Genomic DNA, 22872 nt, shown 5'->3' with positions numbered 1-22872 from the left:
AACCAAGTGTAAGCTATGATTAAGTTTAGCTCTGTGTAAAATTCTACCAGGCAGCTTCCTCTTTCATTTCTTCCCCCCAATCAATATCCACCTACGTCGTTTCCTTCTCTCCCTTTTCCTACAGCCGAATTCCAGTCACCCATAACTATTAAATTTTCGTCTCCCTTCACTATCTGAATAATTTCTTTTATTTCATCATACATTTCTTCAATTTCTTCGTCATCTGCAGAGCTAGTTGGCATATAAACTTGTACTACTGTGGTAGGCGTGGGCTTCGTATCTATCTTGGCCACTGGTTGTGGAAGAAGGTTGTGGGCTCAAATTTTGTCAGGACTTGACGTTTTTTAATTTTTGAATCTTTTTCGAGACAATTTTTTATTCGGCTATTTGGTTAAAACGTATTTTTTTGATTATCAATACTTTGCCGCGTCATTTTAATTGTCGTACTGACTTTCTTATTTGCTCTTATTTCTTCTATCACGTTTTTCTTTCATATGGAATCTTAGTCCACGTGATTCTGCTTCTTATTTATCTAATCATAATATTTAAACGTTTAATAAATACCGATGAAAGGATGAAATAACCTACGTATATTGGTTGTGCACTGGTATTAAAAATGTAGTTTTCGTTATAAGATGCATATTTTTTGGGTTGTGAACATCACACAAACATTTAAAAACAAATTCTTGTTGCGCTATGGGCACTAACGTAGATGCAAAAATGCAATGATTAACAGGGTAAATTAAATTGAAGTTAGTAAATACACTCCTGGAAATTGAAATAAGAACACCGTGAATTCATTGTCCCAGGAAGGGGAAACTTTATTGACACATTCCTGGGGTCAGATACATCACATGATCACACTGACAGAACCACAGGCACATAGACACAGGCAACAGAGCATGCACAATGTCGGCACTAGTACAGTGTATATCCACCTTTCGCAGCAATGCCGGACTGCTATTCTCCCATGGAGACGATCGTAGAGATGCTGGATGTAGTCCTGTGGAACGGCTTGCCATGCCATTTCCACCTGGCGCCTCAGTTGGACCAGCGTTCGTGCTGGACGTGCAGACCGCGTGAGACGACGATTCATCCAGTCCCAAACATGCTCAATGGGGGACAGATCCGGAGATCTTGCTGGCCAGGGTAGTTGACTTACACCTTCTCGAGCACGTTGGGTGGCACGGGATACATGCGGACGTGCATTGTCCTGTTGGAACAGCAAGTTCCCTTGCCGGTCTAGGAATGGTAGAACGATGGGTTCGATGACGGTTTGGATGTACCGTGCACTATTCAGTGTCCCCTCGACGATCACCAGTGGTGTACGGCCAGTGTAGGAGATCGCTCCCCACACCATGATGCCGGGTGTTGACCCTGTGTGCCTCGGTCGTATGCAGTCCTGATTGTGGCGCTCACCTGCACGGCGCCAAACACGCATACGACCATCATTGGCACCAAGGCAGAAGCGACTCTCATCGCTGAAGACGACACGTCTCCATTCGTCCCTCCATTCACGCCTGTCGCGACACCACTGGAGGCGGGCTGCACGATGTTGGGGCGTGAGCGGAAGACGGCCTAACGGTGTGCGGGACCGTAGCCCAGCTTCATGGAGACGGTTGCGAATGGTCCTCGCCGATACCCCAGGAGCAACAGTGTCCCTAATTTGCTGGGAAGTGGGGGTGTGGTCCCCTACGGCACTGCGTAGGATCCTACGGTCTTGGCGTGCATCCGTGCGTCGCTGCGGTCCGGTCCCAGGTCGACGGGCACGTGCACCTTCCGCCGACCACTGGCGACAACATCGATGTACTGTGGAGACCTCACGCCCCACGTGTTGAGCAATTCGGCGGTACGTCCACACGGCCTCCCGCATGCCCACTATACGCCCTCGCTCAAAGTCCGTCAACTGCACATACGGTTCACGTCCACGCTGTCGCGGCATGCTACCAGTGTGAAAGACTCCGATGGAGCTCCGTATGCCACGGCAAACTGGCTGACACTGACGGCGGCGGTGCACAAATGCTGCGCAGCTAGCGCCATTCGACGGCCAACACCGCGGTTCCTGGTGTGTCCGCTGTGCTGTGCGTGTGATCATTGCTTGTACAGCCCTCTCGCAGTGTCCGGAGCAAGTATGGTGGGTCTGACACACCGGTGTCAATGTGTTCTTTTTTCCATTTCCAGGAGTGTACATATAATTAAAATCACATCAACAAAGATTCCAAATTAAAAACCACAGAAAAAAATTAGAGCAAATGAATAACTTAATACGACAATGAAACGCTACATCTAAATACATTCTCCACAAGCCACCGTGTTGTTCATGGTGGAGGGTACCTTGTTCCACTACTAGTCATTTCCTTTCCTGTTCCATTCACAAACAGGGCAAAAAAAAAACACTTTCATGTCTTGTCATAACTTACGTGAAATGTACGTTGGTGTCGGTAGAATCTTTCTGCCATCACCCACAAACGCCGTTTCTCTAAATTTTCTCAATAGTGCCTCGCGAAAAGAATGTCTTCTTCCCTCCCGATATTCCCATCTGAATTTACGACGCATCACCGTAATATTTGCGTGTTGATCGAAACTGCGAGTAACAAATGTAACAGCCCAACTCTGAACTGCTTTCCTGTAACCCGACCTGGTGCGGGTCCCAAGTACTAGAGCAGTACTCAAGAATGGGTCGCATTAGTGTTCTACACGTGGTACCATTCGCCCTCCCTACATAATCGTTCCATTTCACATCGCTTTGCAACTTTACGCCTAGGTATTTAATCGACGTGATTGTGTCATGTAGTAAATTAATAATATTCTATTCGAGGTATTTCAAGATTACAGGATTGTTTTCTCCACTTATCTGCATTAATTTACATTTTTCTACGTCTACAGCAAGCTCTTATTCATCACACCGGCTAGATATTTTGTGTACGCCTTCTTGTATCCTCGTGCAGTAACTCCACATCTTCCTGTTCACCAAGGTATCATCAGCAAACAGCCATGATTGATGCTAATCCTCTACGTCAGGTAATTTATTTATAGAGAGAATAAAGGTGGTCCTATCATACTTTTACCGGGGCACTGCTGAAGATACGCTTGTCGCAGAATTAGAAGTAAAAATAATGCATTTTAACCAATTATTAGAATAAAAATACTTAAGTCATTTCAGTAACGATTTACACATCTACATGTCTACACTATACCTAACACCTAATGGTGTAGCAGATGGTTCTTCGAACCGTTTTCAGACTGCTTCTCTACCGTTCCACACGCTAACAGCGTGTGGGAAAAATGAACACTTATATCCTTCTGTACGAGCTCTGTTTTATTTTACTACGATGATCACTTCTCCCTATGTAGGCTGGCGACAATAAAATATTTTGGCATTCAGAGGACGAAATTGATAATTGAAATTTCGTGCAAAAATCTCGCCGCAACGAAAGACGCCTTTGTTTTAATAACTGCACCCCGCCTTGTCTACTCGTATTTCATATTTCAACTGAAGGTTCCTCGATGTCTACATACAAGGACATCAACACGGTTATGGTTGCGGAAGGATCGAGTAGCAAACAATCTCAAAGTTTGTCGGGTTCAATGTCACAGCCGTCCATTATCCGCATCGAAGTTTTGTGGACTTTCTTCACAATACACCAATAGTAAGTGCGTGACCATTTCCCATTTGGCGAAGCACTGGGTCATCTGAACAGGGAGCGGAAGAGAAATCGAGCTCGCGTAGCGCACGTCCAATAAATTGGCGCTCCACATAACTTTTAATCACTGCCGTACTGCTGGCTGCTCTCCTACATTTCGGCTTACGCAGCAATACAAGGTAAACGTCCAGCACCACGTACTGACAACTCGTGCGATACACTCTGCAGCGAAGTTCTCACCCAGCCAAGGACACTGCACAATTGATAAAGCAATCACACCACCAAAGTTTTGCGGAAACTTGTGTGTCACTGAATTTATTCTCCACAACCAAGTCACCGTCGTGTGCAACTATTTCTTTTTATTTTAGTAGTAAAGATCTTTCTAAAGGTTGTGGGTATTACATGACTCTCTTGTCCTTATCTGTACTACAAAAGGTAAAATTGGAGTTTGCCGTCTAATCGATGTCTATCTCTCAGATTCGGAGCACTAGCTCTGACTGTGATAAGGGAAGGAAACTACCATGGCCTTTTTAAGAAACAATGATATACAAACCAACTTGGAATTGCAACAACAAACGTGTAATGTCGCAAAAATTGTTAACTGCGATACTAGAAGGCAGGTGTTAGCCGGAAGACCTAGGCCTATATAGATTAAAAACCATATCCAAATGTCCTTTGAGAGTTGACGAAATTGAAAACAGGAACAAAAAATCTGCTGATCAACGCGAGCTGTCGTCGTCTTCAGTCCAAAGACTGATTTGGTGCAGCTCTGCACCCTAGTCCACCCTATTCCAAGTCTGCCTCATCTCTCCTTAATATGTATTACAACCTACATCCATTTGAACTTTGTTACTGAATTCAAGCTTTGGTCTACAATTTTTACCATTTCACACTTCCCTCCGTTATCAAGCAGTTGATTCCTTGCTGATGGCTAGGCTCCAAATCTCTTCAGGTCTGAACTTATTATCCATGTTTCACTTCCGTGTAAGACTAGACACCGAACAACAACCTTCAGAAAAGACACAGTAACACTTAAATTTAAATTCAGTGTTGACAAATGTCTATTTTTCGGAACTGTTTTTCTTGCTTTCGCCAGCCTGCAGTTTAAATTCTCTCTGCTTCGCTCATCATCAATTATTTTGCTGCCCACGTTGCAATACTGGTCTCCTACTTTTAGTGTGTCATTTCCTAATCTAATTCGCGCACCCTAGCCCGAGTTAATTCGACTACATACTATTACCTTTGTGTTACATCTGTTGACGCTCAGCTTATAACATCTTTTTCAAGACGCTATCCATTCCATCCATACTCTTCCAAGTCCTTTGCTGTTTCTGACAAAATTACAGTATCATCAGCAAACCTCAATAGTTTTTATTTCTTCTCCCTGATCTTTAATTACCTCTCCAAATTTTTCCTTGGTTTCCTTTAGTGCTTCCTCAATGTACAGATGGGGATTTCCTGGGGGCTAGGTTTCTACCCTGTCTCACTACCTTCTCAACTACTGCTTTCCTTTCATGTCCAATTCGTGTTAACTGTATTCTGGTCTCTCGACAAAAACCCGAGACTTATTTTTCCAAGGTCAGCTTTTACAAGGGTTTTCCTTTTCTTCTCTAAACAATTGGTGTCAATATTTTGAAACTATTTACACCGACAGTTCGGCAATATTCACAATTGTCTGCGTTTGCCTTCTTTGGAATGGGAATTATTACGTTCTCGTTGAAGTCGGAGGACATTTCGCCAATCTCACATCTTGCATACAAAGAGGAACAGTTTTGATATGGTATGTTCTCTCAGGCATCTTGATAATTCTGAGAGAATGTCTTATACTCCAGAGGCCTTGTTCATCTAAGGTCTTTCACCACCATGTCGGATTATTCTCGCAGCATCATATCTCCTTTATTTGCAATCACTTCCTCTTCGCTTTCTACAGTATTGTCTTCGAGTTCATTTCCGTTGCATAGCCTGTTCCTTCCACTTCACATTGGCTTCGTATTGGCTTTCCATCAGTTCTCATTACTTACACAGTTTCGTTATTCCATGCATCATTTTGTACAGCTAATCGTAATGATGTGGAACGAGTCATTTACATCCACGTTACACATTCATATGTAGACATGGCTACAGGCTCACCAGTTACAAGAACATCCTACCCACAGCCTTTATTCCACAGAATAGAAGTTATTAAGGAGAAACTTTTTCAGTTCGTTTAAGAATTCAACTTTGTTGCCTGTCGGTCATTTTACATCTTTGGGTAAACGATCAAAAATGGTGACTCAGTGTGGACCCCCTTTTGTGCTAAACGAAACTTAATGTGCAATAAGGAACGTAATTTCTTTTTATTCTGTATTGAAATTATGTACCGTCACTGTTCTCTTTAGATCGCTCTATTTTTTTCTGCAGACAGCGTCTATCTTTCCCCGATTCTACAGCCTTGCAACTGTCGTTAAGTCGTATCTGTTTGGCCATTTTGCTCTTTCTGTCCATACTTTGAAGTCTGTACTCCCTTTTGGTGGCTTCATTTCCTGCATTTCTAAATTTTCGCCTTTCATTAGTTAAAAGCTCAATACCTCGCGTGTTATCCAAGGATTTCTACCAAGACTTCTGATTCTTCCCGTTTAATCCTACGATGCCTTCATTATTTCATCTATCAAAGCTATCCAATCGTCTACTGCCGTACTAATTTCCCTCCTTCTCATCTTAAAATCTGATACCGAAATCCATGCCTTCTAATTATATAATATGCCTGAAGCTTTCTGTTGTGTCTATGTCTTTTCCACGTGTACAACCTTTTTCGATAATCTTTAAATCAGTTGTTGGCAATGATTATTTTACGTTATGTGCAAAATCCTACCAGCCGGCTTCGCCTTTCATTCCATCCCCGCTGTCCATGTGCTATTATTTTTCCACCTCTTCCGTTTCCTACAGTAGAATTCAAGTCTTTTATCACAAATGTTGTGCCCTTTAACTATCTGAATAATTTCTTTTAACTACTCATACATGTTTCCAGAATGGCAGAAGTAAAGCTGCGAGGACGGGGCGTGAGTCGTGCTTGGGTAGCTCAGTTGGTAGAGCACTTGGCCGCGAAAGGCAAAGGTCCCGAGTTCGAGTCTCGGTCTGGCACACAGTTTTGATCTGCCAGGAAGTTTCCAATCATACATGTATTAAATGTCTCCATCTGAAGAGCAAGTAGGCACATGAACATGTACTATAGTGGCAAGTGTGTGCTTTGTGTATCTTGGCTGTCGATAGTATCTTACCCATATTCCTATTTTCTGAATCATTATTAGACCGACTCTAGCATTACCCCTATTTGCTTTTGTATTTATAGCCCTGTACCAACTTCACCATAAGCCCTGTTCCCCGTGTCACTGCAACTCACCAATTCTCACAATAACTTCAAATTATCCATTTCCCTCTTTAAATCTTCTAGCCTACCTGCCTGTTTAACGAGAAGGATTTTATATGCAGAATAATTTAACCCAAGATGACGCAAAATCATTAAGCCACAGAGCACAGCTGCATGCCTTCACGGGAAGTAAGGGCTGTAATTTTCCAGTTTCTCCTTGCTTACAGTCGTTTGCATTCTCAACATAACACGGCCATATTGGCCAATGTTACAATGCTATATCAGTCAAAAGTCCAGGATGCTGCCGGCCTTGATACTGAAAAGGCTACTACCCCCTCAGGAAGCGTAATATTGATTGTCTGTGCTCTTTAGATGCCTCTCCGTCTTGGATGCACCTACTGTATGGACATCTGTACTGTTGAGACACACACATCTTTGCTCTTTTCAGTTCCTGAAAAAGATGCTAACCCTCTTCAGGTACCATAGGACTGTGTGGCCTCTCCAGAGATCTCTCCATTTTGGACGCAGCTACTGAATAAATGTACCGTTTGCGCACCCCTACCTTTTTGCCCCTTGCAACTACTGATAACGCCGCTACTCCTCTTCAGAAACTACAGGACTGTCTAACCTCTCTATTGACACCTCTCCATTTCCCTTATCTAATGAGGCAGTAAACGTTCTGGGTGCAATGAAGAGTTCATGGCACACGGAGAATGGTGCTCTGTAAACCTTCGAGATCGCATTTCTAGGATGGAATCTCCTGGCTTGAAAAGTGTCGGATGAATTGTATTGACGTGAATAGGGCTTCTGCCTAAAATAAAAACATTCCCGGAAAAAAAAATCACTGCCAGCCCGGCCGAGAAGTTCTCATTTAGCACTATTCACTGAAGGCTATGTCGTTAGATGAAACAATGTAGGAGAAACCATGGAAGATACACAAGAAACTGAGACGACAGTAGACTGAAAAATCCTGTAACCTCTGAAACCGTAAGCTGTATATAACTTATAAACCTTATACACTGAGCGCACAAAAGCCACGCGATACCTCCTAATATACCGTCGGGCCCCCCTTTGAACGACGTAGTGCAGCAGCTCGACGTGGCATGGACTCAGTAAATCGTTTGAAGTCCCCTGCAGAAATACTGTGCCATGCTGCCTCTATAGCCGTCCACAATTGAGAAGAGTTCCCAGTGCACGATTTTGTGTACGAACTGTCCCATCAAAGTCCGATGAGATCCATGTCGGGCGATCTGGGAGGCGAAATCATTCGTTCGAATTGTCCAGAATGTTCTTCGAACCAATGGCAAGCAACTGTCGCCCAGTGGCAAGGCGCATTGTCATCTGTAAAAATTACGTTGTTTGCAGCCGAATATAACTATTTCCAGTCAATAAACTGTTCAGTTGGACAAGAGGACCTAGTCCGTTCCATGTAAACATGGCTCACAACAAAGAGCCACCACCAGCTTGCACAATGCATTGCTGACAACCTGGGTCCACGGCTTCGTGTCGTTTGCGCCGGCGTCGAACCCTACCATCAGCTCTTACCAACTGAAATCGGCCTCCTCTGCCCAGGTCAAGGTTTTCCAGTCGTCTAGGGTCCAGCCGATGTGGTCATTAACGCAGGAAGGCGCTGCAGGCGGTGTCGTGGTCTTAGCAAAGGAACTCGCGTCCGCTGTCTGCTGCCACAGCCCACGAACGGATACGTTTCTCGTCCCTCTCACATTAATTTCTGCGGTTATTTCACGCAGTGCTGCATGTCTGTTTGCAATGACAACTCTAAGGAAACGCCGCAAGTCTCGGTCGTTGAGAGAAGGCCGTCGGCCACTGCGTTGTCCGCGGTGAGAGGTAATACCTGAAATTTGGGATTCTCGGCACACTCTTGACACTGTGGAACTTGGAATACTGAATTCCCAACGATTTCTGAAGTTGAATGTCCCAGTGCGTCTAGCTTCAACTACCATTCCGCATTCACAGTTATTAATTCCGGTCGTGTGGCCATAACCACGTCAGAAACATTTTCACATGAATCACTTGCGTACAAATTACACCTCCGCCAATGCAATGCTCTTTTATATTTTGTGTACGCGATACTAACACCATCTCTATATGTGCATATCGCTTTGCCATGACTTGTCACCTCAGCATAACACTTGCACTGCAGAAGACAACGAGAGAGAACGCAGTCTCCCGTGAAACAAGATTAAATGGCCTTGGTGGCGACACAAAATGAAGAAAGAAGGCAAAGAAGAAACGCTAAGCTAGGCCGCATACGCAGGGGCAGGCCGCACGTGGTCACCGTGTGACGTGGTGGGCTCAAGGCGTCGGCGAGAGCAAGGTGCGGCGTCCCAGATAGAGCTTGGAGCGGCGCTCCCATATGAGGCGTCGCGTGGTCGTCGGCGTCGCCGACGCGAGCCAAGGTCACGCCTCCGCCCGCCCACTGAGCTCTTCGTAAGCCGCCGCGCGAGGCTTTCACTGCTGACTTACTTTGCCTGTTGCCACTGCTCTTGCTACAAGAAACTAATCACTTGCTACCCGAAATCACCATCATTTATCCAGTCTCCAAGACACTGACAATAATGGTCTAATCGTGAACACCAAATTACACTGAGGTGACAAAAGTCACGGAGATCCTCCCAATATCGCGTCGGATCTCCTTTTGTTCGACGTAGTGTAGCGAATCGACGTGGAATGGTCTCACGTCGTTGGAATCCTCCTGAAGAAATATTGAGCCATGCTGCCTCTATAGCCGTTCACAACTGCGAAATTGTTGCCGGTGCAGAATTTTCTCCACGAACTGACCTCTCGATTACGTCCCATAAATGTTGGATGGGATTCACGTCGGGGGATCTAGGCGGCAAAATCATTCGCTCGACCGTCCGGAATGATCTTCAAACCATTCGGGAACAATTGTGGTCCGATGACATGACACATTGTCATCTATACAACTTCATCGTTGTTTGAGAACATTAAGTCGATCAATGGTCGTAAATGGTCAAGTAGCCGAAGATAACCGTTTCCAGTCTATGATCGATTCAGTTGGGCCAGAGGAGCCAGTGCGTTCCATGGAAATACAGCCCTCGCTATTATGGAGCCATCACCAGCTTGCAAAGTGCCTTGTTGACGTCTTGGGTCTCTGGCTTTGTGGGTCTGCGCCACACCCGAATCCTACCATCAGCTTTTACCAACTGAAATCGGGACTTATGGGACCAGGTCACGGTTTTCCAGTCGTCTAGGGTCCAGCCTATATGGTCACGAGCCCCCGAGAGGCGCTGTAGGCGATGTCATGCAGTTAGGATACGTTCTTCGTACGTCCCACATTGATTTCTGCGGTTATTTCGCAGTGTTACATGTGTGTTAGCACTGACAACTCTACGCAAACGCCGCTGCTCTCGATCGTTAAGTGATGGCCGTTGGCCACTGTGTTGTCTGTGGTGAGAGATAATGCCTGAAATTTGGTATTCTCGGCACACACTTAACACTGTGAATCTCGGAATATTGAATTCTCCGAAGATTTGCGAAATGGAATGTCCCATGCGCCTAGCTCCAACTACTATTCCGCATTCAAAGTCTTAATTCCCGTCGTGCGGCTGCAATCCCATCGGTCACATTTTCACATGAATTACTTGAGTACAAATGATAACTCCGCCAACGTACTCTTGAGTACGCGATTTTGCCGCCGTTGTGTATGTACATATCGGTCTACCCATGACTTGTCACCTCAGTGTATATTATAAGTGTACCCCTTCCGCGTGTTCTGCCGTAGCACTATGTTTACCTAGGAGCTCCCAAAGCGTGCTTGCGTGAACGGAATTCTCAACACTGTTTATGACGTTCCATGTATAAACGCCAATATCGATTACGGAATGCTTTTCTAGCTACCACATTTTCTCTTCCACAATCGATTTTCGCTCCTATGTAAGCGTTCACACACGCTTGGGTTGTTAGGTTCAGTCTTATTTTTAAAAATGTTGGCTAATCTAGATGGAGTAGCTTAGGAGAAGCAATATTTGATTGAGGAAGAAGTTACACAACTACCATATTGAAGCAAAGAGAAACAGGTATCATGCTCACTACATCGGAAGCAAAGGACACCACACGCGAGCGGCGGGTTGCAGTGATTATCCACAGACCGCTCGTATGAGGGGTTAATCGCAGAACGCCGCAATCGATAGATGGTCGCTCTTAATTCTCAAGCAATATGACGAATCGCAGGCGAGGAATAGGTCATATGGCAATAAAGCTGAATGGCGGGATTCGTTTGTCTAGTTACTAAGAGTCGTTCTCGAGTTCGGCACCGTTTGGCTAAACCCATGTGAAATAAGGAATGTATAGTTATTTACGAAGGGCAAACCACTCTGAAAAGTTAAGCTGAAGGCAATGTTGGCATGACTTAAAAAGGAATACAAAACCAAAACAATGGTTTTCTTCGATTTTGCAATTTGTGTTACAGAAACAGAAATTCATACGAATCACAACAATATACTGGGCTCCCCCAACTGATTATTTTGAATCCTTACGGCACAACTACACGTATTACTAACCTTAACTTCTACCAGAATGGGGAAATATTAAGTAAACATTTTAAATTAAACGTCGAGGGAATACCTAGTCTACAATTATGCTTAGGTTAAGGGCATTGTCATTTCATATAATCTATTACCTCTCCCTCAAAAAAACTTACAACACGAATGATGGGAGCAGTAGTGCTGCTTTGATACTTTATTTTCTCCAAGTATTGGTCGACATATGGATATATTTGACCTGGGTAGCAAAACCGGTACAGACCTACACATAGTAGAGCACAACGGTTCCCGAACTTTGTCTTCCGGATGCTATGTCGGATATAAACAAGGAATAGGGCTTGTCTATCGCTGGGGAGTTCAGCATTCTCCAGGATCTCTTCTTGTCCGTCGTCCTTTTGGTTTAATAGTGCAATGAATTGATCTTAATATCTGTTAGTATCTTCTCCGTGCTTTCACCTTTCATACATAGTTCCTCGAAAAGCATCATCACTATGCTGTCTTATCAAGGAATGTCCAGGTAATTAGTATGCTATTAGTAACGCCTCGTTCACTTCATATTTCTGATTCGCTCCTTTTATATTCACCCACATCCAACCTTTTAATTCTTCTAAATGATGGTTCCACGTCTTCACAATGTCCATGGTTTAGGACAAAATAAGGCAACATTACAAACAAAACACTTCACAAACTCTTTCCTTTCATATTCATCTAAGGATCTCTCTCTCTCTGAAAACTTTCCTTTCTTGTTGGAGTTCTTGTTTACGCATTTCATACAATCTTTATTTTGCATTCAAAGTACTTAAAAAGGCCTTCCTGTTGCACAGTCTCTCCCCTTATTCATACATTTATCTTCATACAATGTTGTTCTTACTGTTCTTAACTTCCTTCAAACTGTTACGTATCGTCTCCTCCTCCTAAGAATGACTTCCAGTAAATCCAAATAATATAACATTTTATTTCCACCTACAGCTATTACTTCGTGGAGATATTTCTTTACCGCTCGTTCATGATAAATGTTGAATATAATAGGCAATAACCCACTTATCTCAGAGCCATGCGGTAGTTCGTCTCTTCCCACTCAGTTTTTTTTTTTATTTTTTATTTTCAGACTTTGTGTCACACACAAATAGCTCATCATAATCTTTCTTTCCAGCAGTCTCCATATCCTTGCTCCACTTCACTCTATTATACACATATAAAATAAAGCTAACACAGCCTTATCGTTTTCAACATATTTGTTAGCAACTATTCTCGTAAGTTCAGCACCATCCTTAAAATGCCTGCAGCGGTTCGAACATCTTTCATAGAAGAATGATATAAATTGAAGACTACTTTAAAAATGAATCTCTCATAAAGCTATCAATTCATACCAATTCTGCGACAAACAGCATAAAATCCATATGCTACTTTACTCTCAACAGAATAGTTGAACAGATCGCATATGTCTTGACCGCAACAAATTTTGTCACAAGGGTGCGGCTATGTACTAAAATTGTTCCAGAACATATTCAAATGGCTTTGTGTCTTTCACTCTATTTACATACAATGAAACACTTATGAATATTGCAGCAATCTACTATCGTTATACTGACATTGCATTAAAACGTTTTTGGGACGCCTCAATGAAGTTCTGTGCCTATGCCTATGTCTGGCTAAAAGGCATAGAGAAAGCATCCATAAACTGACTGCCAACTACTGGCTCTTGAAACGGTAATTTTAGCCAGGGAATGACTAAACTAGCGTACTGAAAGGTCCATGCGCAACAGAGACAAAGAAGAGAAACAAAAATGCTCGGAAACTTCGCGAATAGTCGAGCCACGCTGTGCCAAAGTTACGAAACCTGCACGTACACTCATGACATAGCTTTCGTCGCGCCGCTCCTTATCAACCAGTAACCCATTTTCTAATGTGCAAATGATAGCCGTGCTGTTCGATGACACCTACACCACAGTTCTTTAAAGTAATACTAGTCGAATTAGTGCCTGCTCTCGACTGCTGTGCGCCTTCTTTCCAAGGCGGTGACGCCCTGGTGACTAACATGCTCTTCCTGTCTTGCAGCTACAGCGCGCTAGCAACCATGTCTGAAATGCAAAGAATAAGAAATTATAAGCTCTCTGAGAAGACTGTCTCAGATGCAGCAATCTTGCCACTTTATGGCTGGGCGTACCCGTTATCCAGTAACGAAAATATGACTGACAGAACCAGCAAACTTGCCTATGATAAGTGACACGCGAATCACTGGCACACCACACCAAGTGATTTCATTAGTTGCATATACTAAATCATGAATCGCTCATAATCATCGAAAGTTTTCCCACTAAACTACAATTTCAGCATTTTATTAAAACTTTACGAAGAGAAGTTTAATATTTTAACTGCGAAATCCTCCTAGTCTTTGGTATTATGAAGAGAACTATGAGAAACAAGTCTGTCTACCTGGAACATGGGCAGACTCATTCGTTTCGTTGACCCTTCCAATCAGCTCCGACGAACTTTTAAAAAGCATTTTACGTAAATAGGGTGGAAGAGATGCAAGAGGTGATCCGTAGTGCTTGCCTCGTGCACTACATAAGTAACACTCCAAATGTTTCGATTTCGCAGTCTTTCTTGCAGAAGAAACAGCAGGGCCCCAAGGGATGATTCGTACCTGTCTAAGACAAAATACACAGGTTTCCAGTATGAGTTTAAATGGTCGCTAGGAAAATACTAAGGTATAATGCATAGCGGTTAATCTAGTTTCTCCTTATTACATGATAAAAATACTGACTACCGAAGGGCTTTCATAATATATATCAGGCGAGAAGAAGAAGGATTGGAGCGTGTCCACTATCGAAGACGAGGTGTTTCAGAGACGGTGTAAAAGTAGTTCAGACTGTAGACGGCTAACTTTCAACAGTATCACGCAGACATACAACTTCAGCGATTTATGGAACAACGAAAAATCTAAATTTGGATGCCGGATGTGGAGTTTAACATAGTAGCTAATGAATGCGATGACCAGACCGAGTCGTCGTCCACGTAAAACGAGTTGTTCCGCGTTATTATCTATGCAACAATACTGACTCTAAACCAACCGTTCTCAGGAAATTTTCAATTTGTTGTGTAAACAAGCAAAATTCTTTAAAACCCTTGGGAAAATAAAGAAAACATGCTATGGATAAATTGCTTTTCAACAGATGGAAAATCTGTTGCGGAGCAGCAAAACCCAAGCGGAAAAAAAATTCATGAAAAATAATTTACGAGTAACGAATACTCGTTCTATGAAGAGGGCACTAAAATAGAACTCAATTTTGCTAAACTGGAAAGAGAAGAAGGACGATTTTCTATTTTCGTAGCTGATATTGCAAGGAGCCAATGTTACGAGGGTAGATAAATGTCTGTCGCTTTTCTTGCTGTACCACGTTGTAAAACATGGTATCAAAGTTGGTTTTGTGGCTCTACCTAGTATACAGACTTATCTCCATACTAAAGAATAACACCTGAACTAAAATACGAACATATTGACTGACGCTGTTTTTATTTGCTCAATTTCCTTAAACTGAACACACTCTCTTGTCCCCCCCCCCCTCTCTCTCTCCCTCTACAACACACACACACACACACACACACACACACACACACACACGACGGGCGGAACGTGAAAAACAAATGGGGAGAAATTAATCTACACAGTAAAACAAACTCAGTGAACCAAGAATTCCTTTACTGCAGAGAGAGAGAGAGAGAGAGAGAGAGAGAGAGAGATATCGAATAGAAGTCTGAAAAACCGCATGGCATCGATCCCCAATTTTTGTATATGGTATCGTTATTACTGCAACTATTATATTATTATCAACAATAGCACGCACACATTCTTTTTGCTGTCGAAATGGGGCTGAAATCCTCAAGTGCTTGAATTAATTCAAGCAACGATTATACATTTTCCAATGAACTGTCTATGGTCAGAAGTACCACAATTAAAGTAGAATATCACATTTTCCGTGAGAGCATACAGGTTCACGGCGTCAGTAATCAAACGATGTACTCCGCAGGCCACTGCCCGGGGCCAACGTGCTACTCTCGAGTTCAAAAATTAATGATAAAGATTTTTCGTTGGATGGAGGGCGGCAAGAAAGCAGATTAACAATATGAGATGACAATTTGGGGCTGGTTTTCGAACACTTCTTAGGAAAACCTTTTTTCGTACACGACTAACTTTCCAGTGTATCCCAGTGGAGTATGTTGAAAAATTCTGTGTTCCTTATTCTGACAACGCAATTTATGACGTACCCAAAACTATAATGAATGTATTAGATGAGTTTTGGCGCTCTGTCTCATTGATCGTAATCTAAATCATGTACGGCTAGTGAATCTATGCCGCTCTTTACATTTTCGGCACTGTTCCATGTTAAAGCTCTACGGCCACTTGGAAACATCTGTTATTGCGACATAGTAATCAGTGATGGTTTAGTGTTCTTCCTAACATGCATGTATTGGATAATGGTATCTCTGAAACAGAGGCTGCGGCCCCAACTAGCGCGGCAAGCGAAGCATTGCACCGTCCTTTGAACTCAGCTTTGGTGCCGAGTTTCGTTCGATAAACTGAGCACATTTAACACTGTATAAGAACCCAATAATTTCCACAGTTGTGTAGCATGTTCGGCTTCTACTAATTATTTAACGAGTAACTAGTAGCCCAGAACATAATGTGCCTATGATACTGCGCGTCGTAGTACTACATTAAAGCAGTTGGCATGAAATGTGGTGCTCAGTGAATTTCAGTTCATTCATCTAGGCGAATGACGAGCTCGATCCTCCTGTGTTCGTGGCACGCACAGATGACCGCTCACATTAATATCGTTAGCAAGTGTGTGTTCTCGCGGGTTCATATTCAGAATTTAACTGACGCGATGGAATGTGGAAATAGCTTCAGAACGTCAGTTGTAAATGAATAGCGCCGAAGACCAGAGCTGCTGACATGTATAGTATGAGGGTCAATCCCAGAAAGACGACTTCGCTCCCATCCCAATATAAAAACCGTACTTTATAAATTAACAACCATATCAAGACTAATTCGGTTACATGAAGTTCAAGAGTTCAAAAGTATCGCCAGCCTGAACATGGTACGACATGATTCTTCAGACATCATGATCACTACGTTACTGTATTTGTTTCAGTTAAAAATGCGTTGTTTGTGAGTACTATAGGTTGCTTTTGCGATCTGGTGGCATTGTACGTTGCTGGCTGAATAAGTACTGGTGAGGCAGCTGAGAATCCTTGTAGGGATCACTTTCGTAGACTGGGCGCTACTGGGATAAGGCAGTGATCGTACATGCCTTTGTTGAGTAAATCATGCTAGTTTATCTTAATTCCATTTGAAGAAACCGTAGAGAGCCAACATCAAGAGGCACATATGAAGATTTCACTTTCTGGTAATATAAATGGGTTGTAGCAAAACAAGAACGGCACAATTCACAGCCACTCATGTTACAACGCATTTCGTAATCCAGATGCAACATCGGTTTGTAAATAATACTTATTCAAAAACAAATTTTGCAGAAAGGTTCTCATTGGTTACTACTAAAATGTCAAGGCAATAAAAAAATATTTGCTCCAAACATTTCTCAGCAATGGTAACAAGTAGCCTACATCACATATCTTGTAAATTACCACTATACCCTTCCTCGCTCGACCCGTGGAATATATTTACAGGTCCTTAGTTCTAATGGGTTCTTTTCTTTTAGGTCTCCAACAGAATGTTCAACAGTCAAGAGTGTACAGGCTGAACTATTCGTCAAACAGATGGACCTCGATGTCGTGGATGTGAACCTCAACGCAAGGAAGGTTTATCAAGCCACAAGTTGACACAGAAGTGTAACACCTCACAGCGACAAACTTATGCAATATGATGATTTTTTGAATATTTTAATGATGATAATCAACCATGCTTAGTCTTAGGTTATCAGGATCGTTGCATTAACACTAATCACGTAGGCCTAATTAGAAATGTGAATCTGCGACAGCTAATGTGTTAGTATATGGTCACTTTGTAGGCATCGTAAGAAATATGTGGAACAATTGGCTCATTGTGGTTAATGCCCGACAGACTTGAGAAATTGTTCTGAACATATAAAAAAATTTTATTGTCTACAGCACATGTAGACACGATGATCTGTAACGCACACAAAGCTTTTTGAAAGTAGCAAGAGTCAAAGTGTAAGCGTGTGCATGTGATACTTTGTCTTCCCACGTTGCAGTATGTGCTAATTATTTTCATGCCTTACTAAGTTTTATGTCTGTGCATCTCAATCATAATTTCGGCTACGCGGCTGCTAATGATTTTGTCTCAGACAACGAAAGAAAAAAAAAAATCGCATTTACATCTGCATTCAATTTCTATGTGTGTAGGAAACTGTAAAATGAGATGCACGTACCTAACAAACCTGGTGCATGAATTATAATAGGGGAGTTATGGTGCACACGTGTTCATGTAGATAGTGTTATCACCTGTTAAATGTTGAAACAATAACAAAAAACATTTGTTATTCTAAAGTAAATAATCCATCATCTGGGGGCAAAAAACACGAAAGATTTGCTATTTTAGATACACTGCATTTGAAGTAAATTAACTCAGTGTGTACTAGTACCAAATGTAATACGAAGGGAGTGATAAATGAAATTAGAACATTCAAATTAAGAGTCATCCAGGACTTAAGCAACCCAGCTCTGTGCAGATCAAAAGGAAATTATAACTCACAATATTGATACCTAATGTCTAAGATATACAACTAGGCCTGCTGCATAGGCTATGTAAAGACAATTTCATCATAAACTAATACCAAGTCAGAATACAAAAACTTAAACCGTATTACGTTTCTTTTATACAGTTTGCCGTTCTCGGTAGTGTTTTCACTGAAGACTAATATAAAGTTTTAAGATTCTTTGTCATTCGATGACCAACTGTGTCAGAATAAATAGTGCTTTTATATCACCTATCACGTACTCCATAACCAACGTCGCTATCGATCTTCCAGAAGTCTTCGGGCAGTGCTGTTCACATGAGGATGGAATACAATGAAACATACCTGTCTTGTGTCATAGGCGTCCTGCAACTCCAAACTGGCACCAACTCTGCGACGGTCTTCACTTCGATCCATAATGCTATCATTCACTCTTCAATATCACCGTTTCTCGAGCGTAAGCTCTCAGCTGAAAATAATATAAATATACCACTCCACACTCAATAACTTTCACAAGTCATGATCAGCCCTTCTGTCACCGAAACGCCTTGACCGACCTACACACAACATTTGACAGGCACTGAAATATCATTCAAACTGAGCCAATCTGAAATCTCCGAGCGCGGTTTTCTGCAGTCGCTAAATAATTAATGTAAAAACACGCCATTTTAAAACATCAGAGAAACACAGTGCAATGTCCTTTAACATCCTCCGTAAATCCACTTCCCCAAACTTTAATACCTTCCACAATACAAAGCTAAAATGGGAGAAATACATGTACTGGGCAATACCCTCTGAGCCAGAGACTTTCCACACAATGTCAAAGCAGTTCACAAACTTGAAGATACGCCACAGCTATTGACATACCAAACATCAACAGTATATCACGTCAGTGTATCCGTCACGACTAGTCAAATATCGAGCAATCGTATCGCTCTACATGGGGAAAAGATTGTATGACACACCTGTAAAAATGATCAAGGAACAAAACCTGGGAAAAGTTGTAGTTACGTGAAATGTATTCAACTTTAAATACATGTGAATGTAGTGAAACTTCTAAGTTATTTGCGATCACAACTATTCTTGGGCAAAAAGACAAATTCACACCTACCCTCACGTCACTTCCCGTCAAAACATTAAACAACATATTACAAATGGCTGCATTCATACAGGCCGTGAACGTCACGTCACTTCAAAATTTCTCCAGAAGAAAGCTTAGAACGTGACATTGGTAGGACGGGGGAACTGTGCCTGTTAACATCGGAAGTTAACCTGTACTCCTCGCGCGCAAACCTAAAATAGTAGTTTACTTTGTACTTTTGTTTCTTCATAATATTTATTTTCTTTCTTTTCTTGGCAAATTGTAAATGTTTGATGATGATTTGGATACTTTTTTCCACTGAGTGCTCTTCCATAAGCGAGGCCAGGTATCTGAAACTGTAAAATTAATTAGATATTTCTTTAATGGAATAGGGCTAACTATGTTTCTAATTAGGAACATTAGTTGATGAAGAAATTTTCAGTAAACAATATTTTATTAACTAAAAAAGTCAACTCTATAGAAGCAGAAAATACCAGTGTTTATGACATTATTTGCCCTGTAGGAAAGCAAACTTAATGGATCAGGCAAACAGACTCTATGTTTTCCCTTGTGTGATATCAGTTACTGTGCAAGTAGCAGACGCAAGAGATAAAAGATGAATCTTTGGTTTGAAAGAGAATACTTATTATCAGTGTAGTGTTCTGTACGTTACTTACGATTTGATGCGCAATAAAGTTATGTACTGTGTAATCATCCCTGTCTGCAGTTTATATGGAAATTACTTCTTGCCATCTAATTGCCGATAGTCTGAGCTCGACCTGACTCCTTGAAGATTGAGAGATTCAGATCTGAGAGTTTTTTCTTTTTAGAGTAATGATGGACATGACCTCCCAATCGCCAGGGACAGAAGTTAAAGTGGAACAAACCACATCTCTAGCTATGTTGCAACGTTCAAAAGCTGACATAAACCAGCAAAATCTGCATTCCACTACCCATTCTGATCATGTCAACCTCCCACTATTTTCGTTTAATTGCCTATTGACGTAGTTCACGCACACAGAGCGCATTTTTCAACAACACGGAAAGCACACCAACGACGAGAGGTACATACAGGGGACAGTAAAAACAATGTGAACATCTGAAACTTCCTGGCAGATTAAAACTGTGTGCCGGACCGAGACTCGAACTTAGGACCTTTGCCTTTCATGGGCAAGTGCTCTACCAACGGAGCTACCCAAGCACGCCTCACGCCCCGTCCTCACAGCTTTAATTCCGTCAGTACCTCGTCTCCTACCTTCCAAACTTCACAGGAGCTCTCCTGTGAACCTTGTAGAACTAGCACTCCTGGAAGAAAGGATATTGCTGAGACATGGCTTAGCCACAGCTTGGTGGATGTTTCCAGAATGAAATTTTCACTCTACAGCGGAGTGTGCGCTGATATGAAACTTCCTGGCAGATTAAAACTGTGTGCAGGACCGAGACTCGAACTCGGGACCTTTGCCTTTCACCGGCAAGTGCTCTACCAAATGAGCTACCCAAGCTGTGAGGATGGAGCGTGAGTCGTGCTTGGGTAGCTCGGTTGGTAGAGCACTTGCCCACGAAAGGCAAAGGTCACGAGTTCGAGTCTCGGTCCTGCACAGAGTTTTAATCTGCCAGGAAGTTGCATATAAGCACACACTCTGTTGTAGAGTAAAAATTTCATTCTAGTAATTTGAGCATCTGTACTTACTTGGGAATGGTTTATTAATAAGGGACTGGACCCTCATTTGCCCATAACACAGCTGCAATTCTTCTTGGAATCCTGGCATAATATAATGATTGTATAGTCTCCGTGGAATGTTACACCACTCTTCAATCAGAGCCCCTTCTAATTCTTGTAGTGATGAGGGAGGTGGAAATCTGCTCCTGAGTCTGCACTCCAATACCAGCCACAAGGGTTTGATGATGTTCAAGTCTGGGGACTGTGCTGGCCAGGGAAGACGCTGCAGTTCAGCTTTGTGCTCCTCATACCGAGACTGTACTGTTCAGGCTGTGTGAATAGGTGCATTATTGTCCTGAAATATGGCATCATTGTTGGGGAACAACATTTGAATCATGAGGTGCACCTGATTACGTACAATGTTCACATAGTCATTGGCTGTAACACGGCCTTTGAGAGTAATGATGAGACCAGCAGAGTACCGTGATATGGCTGCCCACACCATCACACTTCCATCCCCATGTCTAAGCGTTGGAACTGAGGAATCAGGTTGTAGGCTTCTTGTAGCGTTCTCCAGACGTAAGCCCGGCCTGATGTGGGAAATAACGAAAATGTTGACTCGTCTGAACATATGACGTGTTTCCACCGGATCAGCTGCCCAGGATTTATGCTCCCAACACCATGTTTTACGCTTCTTTGCGTTGGTTATCATCACGAATTGTTCTGGTATAGCAGCACCTCCCCGAATATTCGCTTTTTAAAGTTCTCAGCGGACAGTGTCGATAGAGATGGGGTCTTGAAGATGACTATTGAGCTCTGCAATCACTTTAGCTGCTGTAGTTTTGTGTTGTTTTGACACAATTCGTGTTAGCATACGACGATCTCTTGGGCGTCTCTCCGAGGCATGGGGCACAAAAAAATGGCTCCTGAGGATTCTGAGGAGTTACGCACCACTCAATGTCCACACAATTCCCTATCATTACTCCACGCCTCACGTGACTGACTGTTTCTCATGGTCAAGCGTTTAGTGGAGGTCGAGTGTACAAAAGCATTTTTTGCGAATTGCGGTAGTGCTGGAGGATGTCCAGAAGAATGGTGTAACAGCGTCTTTTGAACTTTACCAGTACAAATTTTGAGCTGTATTCGTTAACACCGCAAATAGTGTTCCAGCAAACGAGAGATGCAGTTTATGGGATATGTAGTCGCATCAGCCAGTCTGTCACTGCTTCCTGGATGTGTGGGTGCATTGTAGGGTATACCTCTGCCGACAAACTACAGAGGATTTGCAGATTTTTGGGAAAGTTAAATTATTACCAGTGACGCATTCCAGGATTGGCAGGTCAACAAGAAATACTTACTGCACTGCTCTCTGGCAAGCATATGACCTTGGACTTCTATGATGTAAGCGGCATTTCATAAAGTCAAGCAATGTTTGGCACAGGTAGCACAGTTGGCTCACTATTACAAATCCAAACAACAAAAACTGATCTCTGATGGTGCCATGCCATGCCATGATATGATGTGAAGTGAAAGTCAGTGTGAATTGGCTTAAGGTTCCTTTGAGAGTATGCTGATAAATAGCCCTATACTTAGCTGTCATATGCAACTGCTCACTTGACGAAAGATGCATACTAAAAGAGTGGGAAGTTGTATAGGTCATGCAGATACTCAAGAAAGGAAAGAGGAGTAATCAGTTAAATTACAGACTCATGCTTTTTACATCGATCTTCAATGGGATTTTGGGAAATATACTGCATTTGAATATCATGAAGCACATCGATGGTAAGTGCCCATTGAGGCAGAATCAGTGTGCATTAAGAAAATATCGTCCTTTCGAAACAGAACCAGCTCTTTATTCGCAGGAAGTAATGATTCTCACCAGGGGATCTCAAACTGATT

At 42.5% G+C, this 22872-nt stretch overlaps 1 protein-coding gene across 3 annotated transcripts in view; it reads right to left on the bottom strand.

Moving 5' to 3' along the window:
- LOC126162039 (patronin) overlaps nt 1-19033 on the bottom strand; it is a 445213-nt gene extending 426180 nt beyond the window's left edge. For all 3 annotated transcript variants that reach the window (XM_049918266.1, XM_049918267.1, XM_049918268.1), the window contains exon 1: nt 18578-19033. In XM_049918266.1, coding sequence (XP_049774223.1) covers nt 18578-18649 — 72 coding nt within the window. In that variant the 5' untranslated portion in view covers nt 18650-19033. The remainder of the gene's footprint in view (nt 1-18577) is intronic.
- Between the last annotated feature and the right edge of the window lie 3839 nt (nt 19034-22872).

The sequence above is a fragment of the Schistocerca cancellata genome, chromosome 2 (assembly GCF_023864275.1).
Source record: "Schistocerca cancellata isolate TAMUIC-IGC-003103 chromosome 2, iqSchCanc2.1, whole genome shotgun sequence".
NCBI classification, from domain to species: Eukaryota; Metazoa; Arthropoda; class Insecta; order Orthoptera; family Acrididae; genus Schistocerca; species Schistocerca cancellata.
Note: the sequence above shows the minus strand (reverse complement) of the source record. Positions and strands in the feature narration are given on the sequence as shown.